Source organism: Myxocyprinus asiaticus, chromosome 35 (genome assembly GCF_019703515.2).
Source record: "Myxocyprinus asiaticus isolate MX2 ecotype Aquarium Trade chromosome 35, UBuf_Myxa_2, whole genome shotgun sequence".
In the NCBI taxonomy this organism is placed as follows: Eukaryota; Metazoa; Chordata; class Actinopteri; order Cypriniformes; family Catostomidae; genus Myxocyprinus; species Myxocyprinus asiaticus.
The window spans coordinates 41,959,142-41,978,651 of NC_059378.1; the positions used below are offsets into that span (position 1 = coordinate 41,959,142).

A 19,510-nucleotide genomic window follows, 5' to 3' on the forward strand; every position below is an offset into this window, starting at 1 on the left:
AGGGCTAAAAAGACAGTGACAGACCGGTGTGATGATCACGCGATGTGTCCCGCGGCGCCATGCATCTCGTGACTCGAGTCTGAAGCCAGTGCTGAAGTGGTCTCATATGCATCAACTCGAGTGGGGTGGCCACCGCTGAGGATGCCATATGCCCCAGGAGCCTCTGAAAAAGTTTCAGTGGAACCGCTGTTTTCTGTTTGAACACCTTCAAACAGGCCAACACCGACTGGGCGCGCTCATTCATGAGGCGCGCTTTCAAAGAGACTGAGTCCAACTCCAAACCGAGAAAAGAGATGCTCTGAACTGGGAGGAGCTTGCTCTTTTCCCAGTTGACCTGAAGCCCTAGTCGGCTGAGGTGTGAGAGCACCAAGTCCCTGTGTGCGCACAACATGTCCCGAGAGTGAGCTAGAGGAGATTAGCCAGTCGTCGAGATAGTTGAGAATGCGAATGCCCACCTCCCTTAGCGGGGCAAGGGCTGCCTCTGCGACCTTCGTGAAGATGCGAGGAGACAGGGACAGGCCGAAAGGGAGGACCTTGTACTGATATCCCTGACCCTCGAATGCAAACTGCAGGAAGGGTCTGTGTTGAGGAAGGATCGAGACATGGAAGTACGCGTCCTTCAGGTCTACCGCCGTGAACCAATCTTGATGCCGGACGTTCGCCAGAATGCGTTTTTGCGTCAGCATCTTGAACGGGAGTCTGTGTAAAGCCCGGTTCAGTACTCGCAGGTCCAAGATTGGCCGCAACCCACCGCCTTTTTTCGGTACGATGAAGTAGGGGCTGTAAAACCCCTTCTTCATCTCGGCCGGAGGGACAGGTTCTATCGCGCCCTTCCGTAGGAGGGTAGCGATCTCCGCGTGCAAGGTAGCAGCATTTTCGTCCTTCACCAAGGTGAAGTGGATACCGCTGAACCTGGGCGGACGCCTGGCGAATTGCGTAGCCAAGTCGGACGGTCCGGACCAGCCATTGCGACGGATTGGAAAGCACAAGCCACACGTCCAAGTTCCGCGCATGGGGGACCAAAGGGACAACGTCGTCGGATGTACCAGCAGGTGGGGCCTCGCAGCGGGGCGGAGCTCGAGGTGCCACACCATGTCATGGCCGTGCTGAGTCTAGGGACATCGAAGCACTTACCTGGCTACTTGTGACCACTCCCGGAACAGCCTGGGATGAGGGTGGAAGAGGCCTGTCCTCATGACCCGTGGAGACTGTCACATCTGGGGCGGATTTGTGCCACAGCTGGGTGCTCAGGGGCGGGAGACCTCTGCTGGAGCGCCAAACCTGCCAAATAGAGTGGTGGACGGTGGTCGTGATGACGGCCGTGCACACCTGATATGTGACCCAGGGAACAAGGAAACTGCTTGTGTCTTCGGCCGGGGGATGGAGAATTCTGCTTACCAGCTCCAGAGCAGTGGGTTTCGTTGTCCCTGGGTCGCCTGTCACAAGGGCGCTTTGAAGCCTTTCACGGGTTCTTGGCGGCCACGAGACGGGTGGCATCTGCTTCCTGCGGTGGGCTCCACACCAGGGCCTGGCCGAAGGGGTAGGCTGCGGCGGAGCCGGTGCAGTCACCACAGGAGGACGTCCTTGGCGACGAGCAGACGGGGTGCGGGATCTTGAGCCGTGCCGGGGCAGGATATGCCGGATAGCCTCCGTCTACTGCTCCACCATCGAGAACTGCTGGGCAAAGTTCTTGACGATGTCGCCAAATAGGCCAGCCTGGGAGATGGGGGCAGCAAGGAACCGTGTTCTGTCGGTCTCACCCATCTCGACCAGGTTGAGCCAAAGGTGGCACTCCTGGACCACTAAAGTGGACATCTTCCGCCCGAGAGACCGCGCCGTGACCTCTGTCGCTCGGAGAGCGAGGCCGGTCACCGAGCGCAGTTCCTGCATCAATCCTGGGGCAGAACTACCCTCGTGCAGTTCCTTTAGCGCCTTGGCGGACTTGCAGGAGAGCCATGGCGTGCAGGGCGGAGGCAGCTTGTCCAGTGGCACCGTAGGCCTTGGCCGTCAGAGACGACGTAAACCTACAGGCCTTGTACGGGGGCTTTGGGCACCCGCGCCAGGTGGTGGCGCTCTGCGGACATAGGTGCACCATGAGCGCCTTTATCCACCGGGGGATTGCCGAATAGCCCTTGGCCGCCCCACCATTGAGGGTAGTGAGGGTGTCGGAGCTTAAAATATCGGGGCCGGGCAGTAAAAATTTGCCTCCCACGACCTTGTCAGCTCCTCATGCACTTCCGGGAAGAAAGGAACGGGGGAGGGGCGCGGCTTTGAGCGGCGCCGCGAGCCCAGGAACCAATCATCGAGCCGCGAGGTTTCAGGGAAGAGCGGAGGGTTCCACACTAGCCGATGCTCGCGGCTGCCCGGGAAAGCATGTCGTCATCTCCACGTCAGCCTGTGACTAAATGAACAGTCGTGGGAATTCAGCTCAGTGAGCATGACCGTTCGGCTCCGAAGAGAAAATCTGAATGAGTGGTTGCATACCAGCTCCTTTTATACCCGAATGTCCGGGGGAGTGGCATGCAAATACCACTCGCCAATTTTCATTGGCCTTTGGCTCCCAAGAGTGACCCCTAGTGTCACTACATCGACACAACGTCGAGTGAGTGACAGATAGGGAACCAAATCATAAGAGTTATTCATTCGGGAATCGGATTTCACTGGTCGTGCTGTTTCTCACACTGTAGATTCAAAAGAATCGGCTCATAAGAGTCATTCATTCAGGAATCGGACTACACTGGTCGTGCTGTCTATTTTAATACGGTGTCCTGTCCGCATCAGCATAAAATTGCACATTCAAGCACCACTAACAGTACTGAAAATCATGAAAATCATGGTATTTTGTTAAAAATGGAACCGGTTCCCAACCCTATGTGAACACACTCTAATATAAATCTAAATGTTGTACACTGTTTAATATGTCAGATAATGTCATTTAGTTTCTGGAGATAAAAGTCAAAAGTTCAGCTGCAGAAACAAACATCTGTTGTTAGATTAGCTTCTGATTCAATACAAGATGCATCTCATTTATTTCACTGAATCATATTTTCCTCTTTTTCAGTTACTACATAAAAGAGTCCAGAGGCAGCCGGAGATGGTTGATATTCCTGGAGGGTGAGTCAATCAATCAAGCATTAACACTGTGTTTCCTGCAGAACATTTGTGTAATGTTTGATTATTTTTGATGTGTAGGTGGATGGTACTGTTTCAGCAAACACACGTGTGATAGCAGATACGAGACGATGAGACGGCTCATGAGCTCCAGTAAATGGCCTATGACCAGGACAGGTCAGTTATGACTGTTTAACTTCTGACCTTTGACCTGTGTTTGTATTTTTATTTTGGGCACTTGGTCAGTGTTTATATTAAACCAGAATGTTGTATTGATAGATTTATGTGTGTGTGTTTTAGGAACGGGCATTCTGTCCCCACAGCCTGAGGAGAACCCACACTGGTGGAACGCAAACAGAGTGTAAGATGCTACACACACACACACACACACACCCACAGACAGACACACATACACACACACACACACAGGCACACACACATACACACACACACACACACACACACTCACACACACTCTCACACTCACACACACACTCTCTCTCTCTCACACACACACACACACACACACACACACACACAAACACACACATGTTGGTGCAGCTATCATTGTGAGGACTCTCCATAGACATAATGATTTTTATACTATACAAACTATAGATTCTATCCCCTAACCCTAACCCTACCCCTAAACCTAACCCTCACAAAAAACTTTCTGCATTTTTACATTTTCAATAAAACATTGTTTAGTATGTTATTTCCCTTGTGGGGACCACCCAAAGGTCCTCACAACCAGAAATGTCCTCACAGAACAGGTTGATTCTCAATACTTGGTCCTCACAAGTATAGCAAAACCTGTACACACACACTCACACACACACACACACACACACACACATGCACGGTTTATTTGTCTTTCCTGTATTGATACATTTCCTTAAAATGGTTTTATAGTAAAGGCAGCTGGGGTGGGAGACATTGAAGGGTTCCCTTCTTTACAATATCCAATAGACAATTTAGTTTACATCGCTATGGAAGTATATTAATGACAATTTACTATTACATTCTCATCTTCCAAAGTTCAGTTAAAAAAATTAAAATGGGGGGCCTGGGTAGCTCAGTGGTAAAGACGCTGGCTACCACCCCTGCAGTTCGCTAGTTCGCTTGTTCAAATCCCAGGGCATGCTGAGTGACTCCAGCCAGGTCTCCTAAGCAACCAAATTGGCCCGGATGCTAGGGAGGGTAGATTCACATGGGGTAACCTCCTCATGGTCGCAATAATGTGGTTCGTTCTTGGTGGGGCACATGGTGAGTTGGGCGCAAATGCCACACAAAAAAAAAAAATGTGGGTGGCATGAAGCCTCCACACGCACTTTGTCTCTGTGGCAACGCACTCAATAAGCCACATGATAAGATGCACAGGTTAATAAACAGGTTAATAATTGGGATTCATCCTCTGCCACCCAGATTGAGGTGAATCACTACACCACTACAAGGACTTAAAAGCGCACTGGGAATTGGGCACCCCAAATTGGGTGAAAAAAAAAAACAATTATTCATCTTTATTATTCATGTAATATTCAGTCCATTATATTTTGCTTTACAAATTCACCTCTTAAACTTCAGTGGTGGAAATTCAGTTGGAAATTCAACCTTCTACATCCTGGCATTGCAGGAAAAGTATCGATGCACAATCTTCACTTGCTTCTACTATGTTTCATCACTAGGTGGTGCAATGAAACAGGTGTTGATGAAGATCAAGAGCAACTGTTTTTCCTGCAATGACAGGATGTTCAATGTTGAATTTCCAACCGAATTTGAACCTCTGAAATTTTAGAGGTGAATTTGCAAAGCGAAATATAATGGACCAAATATTTCCTGATGAATATTAAATACAAAATAAAAAAACAGTATATTTTGGAACTGTACTTTGCAAGACTTTGCACTTTGTACTTTTAATTTTTAATTATGACATTTTGTGTGAAATGTTTTTAATAGAAATTTTCACAACTTAACCCTGTGAAGTATGGCATATGAAAGAATTGTCAAAAAATTTTAATTGATTGACATTAAACTGTTTTTAGTGCCATTAGACAAACTATAAAAAGAAATCGTAATGTTTTTTTCTGTATCATATTTGATACATTAGGCTTTAAAGGTCATTATCCTCATGGGACATTTGTTATTGAAGTTTTTCTACAGAGGTAAATCTTGGGGTATTATCAGAGGACTCTCTGGGCTTTTCAGAGATACCAAATGTTCCTCTCCTTGCTCTATAAATATGGATTGAAATGTATCACTGCACAAATACAATATGAATAAAAAATAAAATTAAAAGATTTTTCAATAAACCATTTTTATTATATTTATTTAATGCACCAAACACTATATTGACATTTAAAAAACGGAAATTGTAAATCTTTTTTCACTGGGTCTCAGGAACTTACGGTAAGATGACATCATAATAGCTTATAACGTAAAATAATGAGAAATGTATAATGACAGAGCAGACTGCATACATGAAAATACACAGAAATATTAGTTCACACTTTAAATATATAACATGTCAGAATTTTCAAAGCTCTGTGATGTTTTTTGTGGTGTGCATGAATGTAATGATGATTGAGAGATATTCCTCAAAAGCCTTTTGATACATGGATTTCAATAGGGGGTTTTCAATAAAATAATATTCAAAATGTTAATCAAGCACAAGTTGCTTATATTCTGCAAATACTCATTTTAAAATATCAGTAACAATATAATCATTACTGTCACTTTTACTTTATTAAAATAAGCTGTCATTTATCCCAACATAAGAGTCACTTTTCATTTTAAATAGATCGATATAAACATTGAAACCACTTTTCTCTCAAATAACCACTATATGGTGCCGTAAACATGTGACACATCCCATAGGTTGTTTGGCTCATCAGCTTAAACAGAGAGTGAAACAGGAGCCGTCAAACGTTGTGTGTCATATTTGATGCACAGCGTTATAGGGTTAAATATACAACAATATGCAATTGAGTATTAAAAATTAAGCATTTTTAAGCACATATCTATTGACTTCAGTAAAATGCATGTGTTCTAAGAACAGCAGATCTATCTTTTTCCAACAGTTTGTCGACTGCACACCAACATAGATGTAAAAAACAGGAGCTGATATTAAAAATAGCTTTACATATTTAACACAGATATAGTAATCTGCTTAAATGGGAAAAAACAACCGATCAAACTATTACCTCACAAACATAATAAAAAGCATAACTTAATGAAGACTCATGTGCTGATATAAACTCCACTTACAGTGTGTGCTTAAAAGAAGGATTGTCCTTTGTTTTTTTCTGCAGTGCATTTCACATAATGCTGCCAATCAAGAACAAAACGCGATAAATAATTTTTGTTTGTGTGTTCCTCTTCTTTAGATTATTCATTTAGATCAACATCAATGCCGATAAAAAACATGGATAAATGAGCATTGTTGAAAGCAACTTTGTAGAAATGAACGGAGCCGCATTGATGTGACTGTCTGACTGATGGTCTGTTACGTAAGGGTTGTTTCGGCTCATGAAACTCACCTGTGATTGGCTGGATGGTCGCTCAATCAGCCCAAAGTAACAAAACGCAAAGAATACTGCATACAAATCCACCATTTGGACTGTGTATGGGTTTAGCTTGGAAAAGCGTGGAGGACAAAAATCACCTTTTTACAGAGTGCGGGGGACATGTCCCCCACGTCCCCGTGGCTGCTACGCCCTTGTTTCAGAGTGTTGTTTGTCCTGAAATATTGGTATAATTTGTGTGCTGGTTGTTGTGTGTTTGTAGGTTCGTGCCGTACTGTTCCAGTGACGTGTGGAGCGGCTCAACAACAAAGACAGACCAGAGTAAAACACACACTCAACATCATTTAAACTCCATGTTAATACCATGATTCATGATTACCATATTTAGATTCCATGGTATTTACATAGTACTCCAAAAAACACATTGGTATTACTATGGTACATGTTTTTGTCTTCTTTTTTGCCTCAAAATCTTGTGAGCTCCCTTGCTAGACAACATTTATGGCCAACATGCTTGTTTGATTGGGGATGCCCAAAAATGCTGCCTAAGTAGGGAGCTCACTAGGTTTTGAGCTCACACGGTTCAGGTGCCATTTAAATTCATGCCGTGTGTATGTGTGTGTGTGTGTGTTCAGATGATTACGCGTTCATGGGTTCTTTGATCATTCAGGAGGTCATAAAGGATCTTTTGGCTATAGGACTCGACAGCGCTAAAGTTCTGCTACTGGCAGGAAGCAGGTGAGTGAGTGAGTGTGTGTGTGTGCGTGGGAACATCCTTGTTTTTATAATGAATTGAGCATCCATTAAAATTTTATTTCAACAGAGAGTTCACCCAAAATGCAAAAAATCTGTATAGACTTTCTTTCTTCTGTGAAAAACAAAAGTAGATGTTAGGTAAAATGTTAGCATCAGTGACCATTCACTTGCATTGTATGGAAAAAAGATGCAATGACAGTGAAAGTGACTAGTGTCTAGTGTGTTCCACAGAAGAAAAAGTCATATGGATTTGGAACAAAATGAGGGTGAGTAATTGCTGACAGAATTAGTATTTTTGAGTTAAATGTTCCTTTAATCAAATTACACAGTAGCTTGTGAACAGTTTTATGTAACAGCCGATACTGTATGGCAAGCCGAATTGACATTTAATCACTATATCAGTAAATAGGTTTGATATTAAAGTGACATCATTACTAGTGGATATACCCTTTGTTGATTATATATATATATATATATATATATATATATATATATATATATATATATATATATATATATATACACTATATTGCCAAAAGTATTCGCTCATCTGCCTTTAGACGCATATGAACTTAAGTGACATCCCATTCTTAATCCATAGGGTTTAATATGATGTCAGCCCACCCTTTGCAGCTATAACAGCTTCAACTCTTCTGGGAAGGCTTTCCACAAGGTTTAGGAGTGTGTTTATGGGAATTTTTGACCATTCTTCCAGAAGCGCATTTGTGAGGTCAGACACTGATGTTGGACGAGAAGGCCTGGCTCGCAGTCTTCGCTCTAATTCATCCCAAAGGTGCTCTGTCGGGGTGAGGTCAGGACTCTGTGCAGGCCAGTCAAGTTCTTCCACACCAAACTCGCTCATCCATGTCTTTATGGACCTTGCTTTGTGCACTGGTGCGCAGTCATATTGGAACAGGAAGGGGCCATCCCAAACTGTTCCCACAAAGTTGGGAGCATGGAATTGTCCAAAATCTCTTGGTATGCTGAAGCATTCAGAGTTCCATTCAGTGGAACTAAGGGGCCAAGCCCAGCTCCTGAAAAACAACCCCACACCATAATCCCCCCTCCACCAAACTTCACAGTTGGCACAATGCAGTCAGACAAGTACCGTTCTCCTGGCAACCGCCAAACCCAGACTCGTCCATCAGATTGCCAGATGGAGAAGCGTGATTCGTCACTCCAGAGAACGCGTCTCCACTGCTCTAGAGTCCAGTGGCGGCGTGCTTTACACCACTGCATCTGACGCTTTGCATTGCACTTGGTGATGTATGGCTTGGATGCAGCTGCTCGGCCATGGAAACCCATTCCATGAAGCTCTCTACGCACTGTTCTTGAGCTAATCTGAAGGCCATATGAACTTTGGAGGTCTGTAGTGATTGACTCTGCAGAAAGTTGGCGACCTCTGCGCACTATGCGCCTCAGCATCTGCTGACCCCGCTCTGTCATTTTACGTGGCCTACCACTTCGTGGCGGAGTTGCTGTCATTCCCAATCACTTCCACTTTGTTATAATACCACTTACAGTTGACTGTGGAATATTTAGTAGTGAGGAAATTTCACGACTGGACTTGTTGCACAGGTGGCATCCTATCACAGTACCACGCTGGAATTCACTGAGCTCCTGAGAGCGGCCCATTCTTTCACAAATGTTTGTAGAAGCAGTCTGCATGCCTAGGTGCTTCATTTTATACACCTGTGGCCATGGAAGTGATTGGAACACCTGAATTCAATTATTTGGATGGGTGAGCGAATACTTTTGGCAATATAGTGTATATAAATTGTAAGTAAAAAAACATAATTATTTATATCTGTAACTGCATTTTCAGTAGTAGAATTACACAATGATCTTTCATTCACTCCTGTTCAAAACACAATTACTGATATCTATAATACATTTCTTGTTGAAATTCCAAACACACATATCAGCTATGTACTTCTTACTAGTACAAATTATCATTTTTAATATCAATATTTAGATTGTTAATAGTACAAATGTCCATTTCTGATATCAAGAACTGAATTGCAAATAGTAAAAATGCTAATTGTTGCTAATTTGTAAATTTATTTCAACATGTTATATTTGGTATTTCAGACATCTGGAAATGAATTTCAGATATAAATAAATGGAAGAGTAATTAAAGTTGCCACTAGTGAAAAACAAATTACAGATATTAAAAAATTTGCATTTTTTACTAGTTTTAATGAAACTGTTGATATCAGGAATGGACCTTTGCACTAGTAACAATGTAATTACTGATACATTTTTTTGTTTACTAGTAAGAAATTCTTTATAGATATCTTTATTTACTTTTTGAAAAAGAGTGAAATTTTACTAGTGAAAATACAGTAACATACTGTACATCAGTAATTAGGTTTTTACTAGTTGAAATTCCACTTTTGATCTCAAAAATGGATATTTCCCCAAATAATTCTTTTTTTTATTTTTATTATTTCTCCTGTCAGAGAATAGTGCTCTCCTGTTTTTAATAGTGCAAACGTAATTACTTATTTAAAGAAATTAGCAATTTTCACTAGTGGTAATTCCCGATTTCAAGGAGTTTTAACTACTAAAAATTAAATTATAGATGTATATAATTCCTATCCTGCACATGATTAAATGTCAGTTCGGCTTGCCATATACTTTGAAATGATGTACGCTATACAAATAAAAATTACACGCAAAATCTGTTGCATATGAACAGATGAACCAGTACAGATGAACCAGTGACTGAACTCTATGTGTGTGTGTGTCAGTGCTGGTGGTACAGGTGTTCTGTTAAACGTAGACCATGTGGCGGAACTGCTGAAGGATTTGGGTCATGGTTCGGTTCAAGTACGAGGCCTCGCTGACTCTGGCTGGTTTCTGGATAATAAACAGTACCGAAACACAGACTGTATCGACACGGTGAACTGCGCTCCGACTGATGCCATACAGAGAGGAATCAGGTGAGACACACAGACAGACAGAGAGACAGACAGACAGACAGACAGATGGACTGATGCACCGTGTTTTGTGGTGTTCAGGTATTGGGCCAGTGTGGTACCAGAACACTGTCGTCGGGTGTTCGAAGGTGAAGAGTGGAACTGTTTCTTCGGCTATAAAGTTCATCCCACACTGAAGAGTGAGTAAAGCTGCTGCCCTCTAGTGTCTCCAGCAGGAGTTATTGTTTATGTCATGATTTACATATGCATCTCTCTGTTCTCTCTCAGGTCCGGTGTTTGTGGTTCAGTGGTTGTTTGATGAAGCTCAGCTGACCGTTGATAATATTCATCTGACCGGTCAGACTCTGCAGGAGGGAAAGTGGAGATACATCCAGAATCTGGGGAATGAACTCAGAAACACCATGAAAAACGTTCCGTAAGAGTTTCAACTGTATAAAGATAATTTTTTTTGCAGCACAGCATCACATGTTCTCAGCTTGATTGTTAATGAATGCCGTTCAGATTTCTCACCACTGGTGACAAACTAATCACTGAGTGGCTCTTTCATGTTTTGATTGACAGGGCCATGTTTGCTCCAGCCTGTTTGTCTCATGAGATCATCACTAGAAGGTTAGTATGCAGTATGATTTATCTTGTTCTATATTTGTTTTGAGCAGACGTACATATTCTGCACATTGTTATGTTTGGAGTAGCATACTATTTATTACTACCATACTAATTATCCATTTATTGGTGAGATTTAAGGAGGATTTTAATGAAAAAAAAAAAAAAAAAAAAAAAAAAATATATATATATATATATATATATATATATAGTTTTAATAAATAGATCAAAATAGATTTAAACCTTTTTAGTGTGTCTTGATTTACTTATTCCTACTTTCTATCAGTATTTCTCCCTCACCCATACTTTTGAACTTCTAAACAATACATTTATTTTTTTTTTTATCCCCCTTTTTCTCCCAATTTGGAATGCCCAATTCCCACTACTTAGTAGGTCCTCGTGGTGGTGCGGTTACTCACCTCAATCCAGGTGGCGGAGGACAAGTCTCAGTTGTCTCCGCTTCTGAGACCGTCAATCCGCGCATCTTATCACGTGACTCGTTGTGCATGACACCGCGGAGACTCACAGCACGTGGAGGCTCATGCTACTCTCCGCGATCCACACACAACTTACCACACGCCCCATTGAGAGTGAGAACCACTAATCGCGACCACGAGGAGGTTACCCCATGTGACTCTACCCTCCGTAGCAAACGGGCCAATTTGGTTGCTTAGGAGACTTGGCTGGAGTCACTCAGCACACCCTGGATTCGAGCTCGCAACTCCAGGGGTGGTAGTCAGCGTCAATACTTGCTGAGATACCCAGACCCCTAGTTTTTACAGTTTTACAGGATTACAGTTACACATTTTTGTATCCTGATTACATAACACCGTTACAAGTATTCTGTTACTCCCCAAGCCTGCGGTTCTGTACAATTGTGGTGAGAAGAATATAACCTCAGTTTTGGCGGCACGAGGGGGACCTACACAGTATTCGCCAATCTGTCCAGGATTTATTTATTATAAGGGTTATTCAAAAGGATGCGTCAGTGAACACATGCGTCAGATGGGTGCTTTTGGAGTGTCTCAATTTGATTGTGTTGCATCATAAACTGTAACAAACAATAGTTAAACAGACCCAAGAGCAGAGGAACCGTTCAAAGGATTTATTAACAGTAATAATGAGCAGTCACTGGGTTGAGGAGTGTAGAAAATCCCGACACTGGCTGTAGCGGCGGGAAGCGATCTCCAATGGCATGCGTCATAGTCGCTCAAGGGGGAATCCGTAAAGAGTGTTTTCGTAGGATGAGTGTGCGTGTTGTGGAAGTCAGGATTCATAGAATCCTCCGTTGAAGCTTAGTGAGATGCAGAACAACGCCCAGCAGAGATGAGCGAACCACACAACCACACACCCGACAGGTGGGAAACCAACAGATACACGAGACAGGACCAACTAGACAGAGAGAGTGAGGTTAGTGCTCAACTTCAGACAACAATCTGATACTGAGAGCACAATGGGCTTAAGAAGGGAGTGAATTTAGGGAGAACAGGTGTTGCTCGGCACGCTAATCAGTGGCATAATCAGTGTTCCCATGGAAATGCTGATCACGCATACCGGCTGCGCTTGTGAGACATGAGTGAGAGAAAATGACAAAACAAAATCACTGTAGCCATGACAGTAAACAGTGTTTTTAGGTTGCTAGTTTGAAATATAGAAAAACACGCCTCGAGATCCCTGCATTCGGAATTGTGCTCCGTCCATCTGTGTTTCAACACAAGAACGCGTCCTCATCTTGTGCTGTCGCTAGTGTCTTGCAAGTCTGAGTGTGGTTTGTGGTCTATACAGCTGGAGTTTCACTTACTGACCCCTGGAGAAAACACGTGGTACTTCAAGCTTAAATTGCTTCGATGATAGGGGGCCTGGGTTGCTCAGTGGTAAAAGACACTGGCTACCATCCCTGGAGTTCACTAGTTCGAATCCCAGGGCGTGCTGAGTGACTCCAGCCAGGTCTCCTAAGCAACCAAATTGGCCCGGTTGCTAGGGAGGGTAGAGTCACATGTCGCTATAATGTGGTTCTCGCTCTCGGTGGGGCGTGTGGTGAGTTGGGTGCGGATGCTGCGGTGCATGGCGTGAAGCCTCCACACGCGCTGTGTCTCCGTGGCAACACAAGCCATGTGATAAGATGCTCAGGTTGGCAGTCTCAGACGCGGAGGCAGCTGGGATTCATCCTCCGCCACCCGGATTGAGGCGAATCACTACGCCACCACAAGGACTTAAAGGCGCATTGGGAATTGGGCATTCCAAATTGGGTGGAAAAAAAAAAATGCTTCGATGATAGGAACATTCCTTATTACGGTACGGGGATATGATTAATTATGTTCATTTTTTTAACATGTTATTTTTTTATAAAATTAATCACATTGAATTTACTCTATTACTATATTAAATCAACAGCCCTGGTATTAATGCATCATATCTAATTATCAATCAGTGAAGACTTGGAAACAACAGAGAAATGTACTTTTTTGACGTGTAATATTTTTTTCTTGTATTGGTCCGTGATTGAAGAAAAATGAACTGGGTGTTGAGTGGACTGAGCTACTTCATGAAAAACTACCCCAAAGTTGCTTATAATACGTGGACATGGCAACACTGCTCCCTTGCCACGGTCTCCTAAGCTGAAAAATATGTGCCTGGTATACTATTCCAAACATAGTTCTAGTGCATATTGTTTCAGATACAATTTTTAACTAGTAGTCAAGTATACAGTGTACTACTATTATTCCAGTCTGAACACAGCTGCTGTATTTCATCTACTCTCTTACACTGCTGGAAACAAATAACTATATACCTGAAATATGTGAAATGTCTTTGTACAGTTATTGGATGGACGTCCACGTGAAGGGTACATCACTCCCGCGAGCGCTCCAGTGCTGGGACCGCAGCCTTCAAAACAGCCTTCGTAACCACAGCAACAGCAGCAGCGTTCGGGCTCCGCCCAGGGGCTGTCCCTTGCACTTGATTGACAGTTGTCCGTGGCCCCACTGCAACCCGACATGCCCAACAATCCGTGACCAGCTGACGGGACAGGAAATGAGCGTCATCCAGTTCCTCACACACCTGGGCTTCGATGTGCAGCGGATGGCACAACAACAGGGCATGGACCCCAACAAACTCCTGTCCATGCTTAGTAATGGCACCTGAGACAGGATAATACAGGAGCACAATTCTCCATGTTCTGCAGACTGTTGACAGTGTCCCCTGATGGTCATTCATTGAACTGCAGTAAAAACAAACGACATTTTTTTGTCTCTGAAGATGGATGGACGGCTGGTGCCAGTAATAACGAAGCACTTTCTCAGAACAGCGTCACTAAGCTGCATAAAAGTACATAAACTGGATATATGGACAAACAAATCAAACTGATGCACCTCACATTTATAAGCACACTTTAGTATGTTTATCCTATCATGTGACAGGAGAATATTTATATACAGCTTTTATTTCGTGATTTGTTCAAACAGACGACAGACATAAGCTACATGGTTATTTATTCTATGTAGAGCATATTTATGAGTATTTCTGAAATGTTAAGTGTACATACCTGTTGCCGTTTCTTTTGCATGCCTTCGTAAAATATATTAACTATACATTATAATCATAACAAAACAGTGAATTTTCTGTATTGAAATCTTTCTACTAAGATAAACATAGAATCAATTTAAAAAAAGAGGCAAAGTTTAACTAAAAAATGTTTATTAAAAAATTGCCTTTCTGAAAATACTATCACAATTTAAAAAAGGTCCAGTTTTTGAGAGAGGGAGAGAAATATAACGGTGAGTTAAATATTTCCACTTTTCACAGTAATGTTAAGTTTCTTAATGATAAATATTACACCGTCACCAAAATAAAGAGTGAATTTTCAAAGAATTACCTAAAACCAACTAAACAAATAAGCCAGTGACAGTGAAACATTTTCAAGAGAAAACTTTCCGTGTCTCTCACTCTTGTCAATAATTTACCGTGCTTCTGTTCAACAGTATAATTCTATATCAACCACAGATTTCTGAGCTGTCGGGACACAATCACAGTACATTGGCGTCTCTACGTTCATGTATGCCTGTAAATCGTTCCTCAAGTTTGAGCGAATGAACTGTGACGATCAACGTGTCTTTCATGATTACAGAGTTCTCTACTTGCGCTCGGTCTGGTGTCCTTTCAGCAAGTTTTTACTGTAAACTGTTTTTTCCAGAGTGTTTCCATGTTACAGGTCAACAGGAAGTTGCTCGACGTCACTGTCAGTTGGTAAAGAGCGTCAAGGTCAACTCATGAATAGCTCGAGTCCTGGAACGAGATGACAAACAACAGCGTCAAAAATAACACTCACAAAACACCAAATACGAGTTAAAATTACTTTCGGCGAGTACATAAAACGAAAGATTTTTTTTTACGCAACCAAATAAAATTGCAAAACACACGGTATTGGTCCAAAACACTGACATTAATAGGACAAAGAGATAGTCACGCCCCAATCTCACGCCATTGGTTGAGCCATGGTTGCTGTGTTGGGTGTAATCTGATTACTTTTTAGTCAAAAAAGTAGTGTAACATTACATAGTAAATTGTAGTAATCAGATTAGTTGCTGACTTTCAGTTATTTTAAGTAAATTTTTGGGGTTACATATTTCTAAAATGGTATTATGTCGAAATTTAGAACAGAAACTTGAACAAGGACAAAATATATACATAATTTAAAAATATATTTTTAAAGTGTTTAGAAAGGAATGTAAAACTAATCAGTATTGTTATTATTTTTCTCCAATGACATTAGCTAAATAAAATTTCATAGCAGTAATTAGACATTTGTAGTTGATTACTTTTTAAGTAATCCACTACATGTGGAAATTATGTGGATATTGTTGGCTTTTGTATGACAAATTGCTTATGTTCCTCATTTTGTAAGTCAATTTGGATAAAAGCATCTGCTAAATTACTAAATGAAAATTTAAAATACACTGGTGTCAAGATGCTCAAACAAACAGCAATATTTTTATAGCGCCACATTTCCTGGAAAATTAACTTACGAATGCTTTACTATTAGTGCAATAAAGCTGCATATTAACCTGGGATACAAGAAAGTATTTTAACTAGTGCTGTCAGTTGATTCAATTTTTTAAATCTCGATCTTTTAAATCTTTTTTGTAGTTAGTCGCGATTAATCTCAGATTTTGAAAGTGCTGGAATTTGACACTATATACGTATACTTTTCTTATCAAAATTCATTTATTTCCATTTTGGGAAATAAAACAAAACAATATGTAACAACATAATGCTTTATTAACATTTTCCAAACAAAGCCTTCCACAATATAAACATAGAAATGCAAAAAAATATCATAAATTCAAGAAACATTAAATGTTTCCCAAAGTCTAAGTGTGAGTTTGACTAATTGAAAGAACTAGTTTCTCCAAAGGATACATATTTATTGCAATTAGCATTAAATCTCGTAAACTCTCCACAATATTAATCTGCCGGTAGACTGTGGCTATCCGCTTTCCTACAGCAATCGTGAAGCTGCGCACCTTACATAGGCTGAAAAATACTTGATTTCTATCACAAGTCCTATGTGTGCTTGTTTTGAACATCAAGACGCTAAGAGCTCCTTTCTCCATCATTTTATCACTGACAGGGAAGCGCTGTCAGAGATTCTTTTATTTATTGAGATAACAATCTCCATCGATCATAGGAGAGAGCGTAACGGTCAACTAGCGTGTTACTACAGTACCGCTCATATAATGTCTATGGGACCGCTGCGTTTTGCTGTTTTATACTAAGTTTGTAGTCTCCCATTGGTAGAAGGGCTCTGGCACTGTTGTGTGTCTGATTGTGACGTGTGCGTCAGTGTAATGACTCCGGGTGGACACATTACAAAAGTTTCGCCCTTCACACCAGTGTTTATGCAGTATTAACGGTAAATGCATTATTTGCTCTAATTTTAACATCCGAAAAATTATACACTTCAGCTTTAAATAAAATTAAAAGTTACTCGCCAGTTGGACGGTAACTTTATTAGAAACTGCAAGATAATACATGGTTTAAATCGAAACTACGGAATTGTGTGCTCTCTAGCGACATCTGTGGTTGAAACATAAAACTGCAGGTTACTAGTGGAGGAACATTGTTTTTTACATCAGTTGTGCTTTGGCGCTGCTATTTGTATATCCAAAAAATGTTGTCTGAGCTAGTGGCCAATCTGTTGCTGTCTTTAGCCATGTCCACACTAGAACAGCGTTTTCCTCCACCAAAAATGGAGACTTTTGAAACACTCTCTACTACCGCACACTAGGAAAATGATGGGCTTAGGGAGTTTTCAAACAAAAATTAATTAGTGTGGATTGGGAATTTGTTTACATGACAAACACACAATGAAGTAAAATAATTACCGTAGTGAATCAGGGTGAGACAAGAATGCATTTTTAAACAGATATTTTATGTTGTGGCTCAATAGTAAAATTCTGTTAATTTCTAACGAAGAATTAAATGAGAAATCCTTCGTAATGTACCTATTAATTGAAAGAATGATGATAAACCCTTTAAGCTATGAAGGCATTTTTAAAGATTTCCTGTTTCAGTGGCATGCCCAAAATTAAAAGCTTGTAACTACAAAAAAAACAAAAACAAAGAGGGTCTATTGTTTGGTATAATTTTACAGAAAACTTTTAAAATATGTTAATAGAATAGATTATGATAAATTCTGAGACTCTCAACCTAAGAAACTGCAGAGGATGTTTTTTTCTTATTATTTTTCTAATTTAACATTATATATCTCTGGGTGTAAATAAGGTGGCTCTCATAAAAATTGCTTGTTTTCCCCACTCATGTGAACTGTGAGAAAAATTTTGTGTTGATACAACAAAGCAATCAAAAGTTATAGCATTACAAAAATAATTTATCCTAGTGTCCAAAAATGTCTCAATGTGTCCAAAATCCTCCAAACAAATAAAACATAATAACTGTACATAACAACTAATTACACAACAGTAAGTAGAGGTTTGCTCTCTCTCAAAAGCATGCAGGCATGAGTAACGAGATCTCATTCAGTTCCATTCTGTGCCATTTGATTCATCATCGAGTCTGTGTTATGTATTTGGCACCATCGCCTGGTGGCCATAAGTTATTACAGTGAACGATCCTCTCTGCCCATATTTGGATGACTTTCACCTCTGGTTGCAACGATTTGAATCCTAATACGATTGGTTTAGTATTTCATAATGCTGGAAAACGTACTACATCATTTCCGATGAAGTCATTTGATCCAGGAAAGCTAACGTGTTTTTAGCCAGATAGCACACTATGTGCTGTGTGCATGTTGTACTTGATATGGATTATCTAATGATCTATGCATCGGATTACCTTGTGTGTGGGCTTGTTTAAAGATAATCATCTCTTCTAAGTAATGGTATGTGATATTTTATGTTTCTTTATTTTTCATGAAGTTATAAGTGAAAACACAGCATATAAGCAACATTTGTTTACATGTAACATGTATGTCAAAGACATATACTTAGCTATTACTTGCTATCATTTTGTCTGTGAGTAAAACAAGTAGGAAGGTTGTATTCTACTCTTTCCAACAACATATGACACATGGCTGTTTGATGAGTTTGATGTTTTTACTGATTGCAATAACATGTAAAGTGCAAAATTATTAATAAATTATCAAAATTGAACACTTCTTATTTGTCTGCAAATTTCAAAGCACTTGTTCAGTTTTGGTCATAATGCCTACATGCTTTGTGAAGTACAGCTTACTAAGCTTTAAAACGATACATATTTTGTGTTGGTCAAGACTGTAGTTATTTATATTTTGATCATTATGTTTTTCCGCCGGAGGGCTGATCCGAGCTTAAAGGGTTAAACTGTGACGTGCCTAAAAGATTCTCACCTCTACTGATTATATGTGTTTATATCTGGTATGTGTTTACCAACAATGATGGCAAGCGATTGAACATAATCGATAATCATTGCTATAATCCACTTCTGGGTTAGGGTAATTACCTATCTATAAATGTGTGTAAATATAGAGTAACAAGTGTGTGTACCTTGCTGGCTCCTCTAAGGCGGCGTGTTGAAACTGTTCGTCTCTGTTCATGAATGTGCTGCAGTCGCATGATGAGAAACTTTTTATCTTCTCCCTCCTGATTGGAGAGAAAATATCAGGACAGGAAATGATGTCATGATACATCCAGAATCAGACCTTCTGTAAATAAACATGATTCTATTTATCTATATTTTAAGTGATTTTGAGTCTCACATTTTCAATCTGTTCCTGAAGGAGCTCGATGATCTTCCTCTGTCCATCAACCACCTGACTGTGAAAGTAAATCACGATTCTACACAAACACAGAGAAACACTGTAATCCACTCAACGTTCATGTTGTAATGAAGACAGAGAGAAAAATCACAGAGATCTCTTTTACAAGAGACTCCAGACTCCAGTAATCTCACATGTGTCTTCTCTACAGTTTCAGAAGAGATATCTCAAGAATATCTCAAACTGTGCTCAGATTTGACAAGATACCAAAGTGTTCAATCAAATATCTCAATATGAACACAAACATTTCTCATTAAATTTAT

General features: G+C 40.8%; 2 protein-coding genes across 2 annotated transcripts in view; one reads left to right on the forward strand and one right to left on the reverse strand.

The window, feature by feature from the left end:
• The window catches only part of LOC127426494 (palmitoleoyl-protein carboxylesterase notum1a-like), a 21,569-nt gene extending 7,147 nt beyond the window's left edge, over positions 1-14,422 (forward strand). Inside the window, exons 2-11 of the mRNA XM_051673352.1 lie at positions 3,062-3,114; positions 3,193-3,288; positions 3,412-3,472; positions 6,895-6,953; positions 7,268-7,370; positions 10,142-10,333; positions 10,412-10,509; positions 10,598-10,745; positions 10,892-10,939; positions 13,753-14,422. Of these exons, the coding sequence (XP_051529312.1) occupies positions 3,062-3,114; positions 3,193-3,288; positions 3,412-3,472; positions 6,895-6,953; positions 7,268-7,370; positions 10,142-10,333; positions 10,412-10,509; positions 10,598-10,745; positions 10,892-10,939; positions 13,753-14,077 (1,183 nt within the window). The 3' untranslated portion in view covers positions 14,078-14,422. The remainder of the gene's footprint in view (positions 1-3,061; positions 3,115-3,192; positions 3,289-3,411; positions 3,473-6,894; positions 6,954-7,267; positions 7,371-10,141; positions 10,334-10,411; positions 10,510-10,597; positions 10,746-10,891; positions 10,940-13,752) is intronic.
• Positions 14,423-14,618: 196 nt separating this feature from the next.
• Positions 14,619-19,510, reverse strand: part of LOC127426413 (transmembrane channel-like protein 6) — a 29,100-nt gene continuing 24,208 nt past the window's right edge. Inside the window, exons 13-15 of the mRNA XM_051673194.1 lie at positions 19,188-19,266; positions 18,976-19,071; positions 14,619-15,217 (exon numbers count right to left, since the gene is read on the reverse strand). Of these exons, the coding sequence (XP_051529154.1) occupies positions 15,200-15,217; positions 18,976-19,071; positions 19,188-19,266 (193 nt within the window). The 3' untranslated portion in view covers positions 14,619-15,199. The remainder of the gene's footprint in view (positions 15,218-18,975; positions 19,072-19,187; positions 19,267-19,510) is intronic.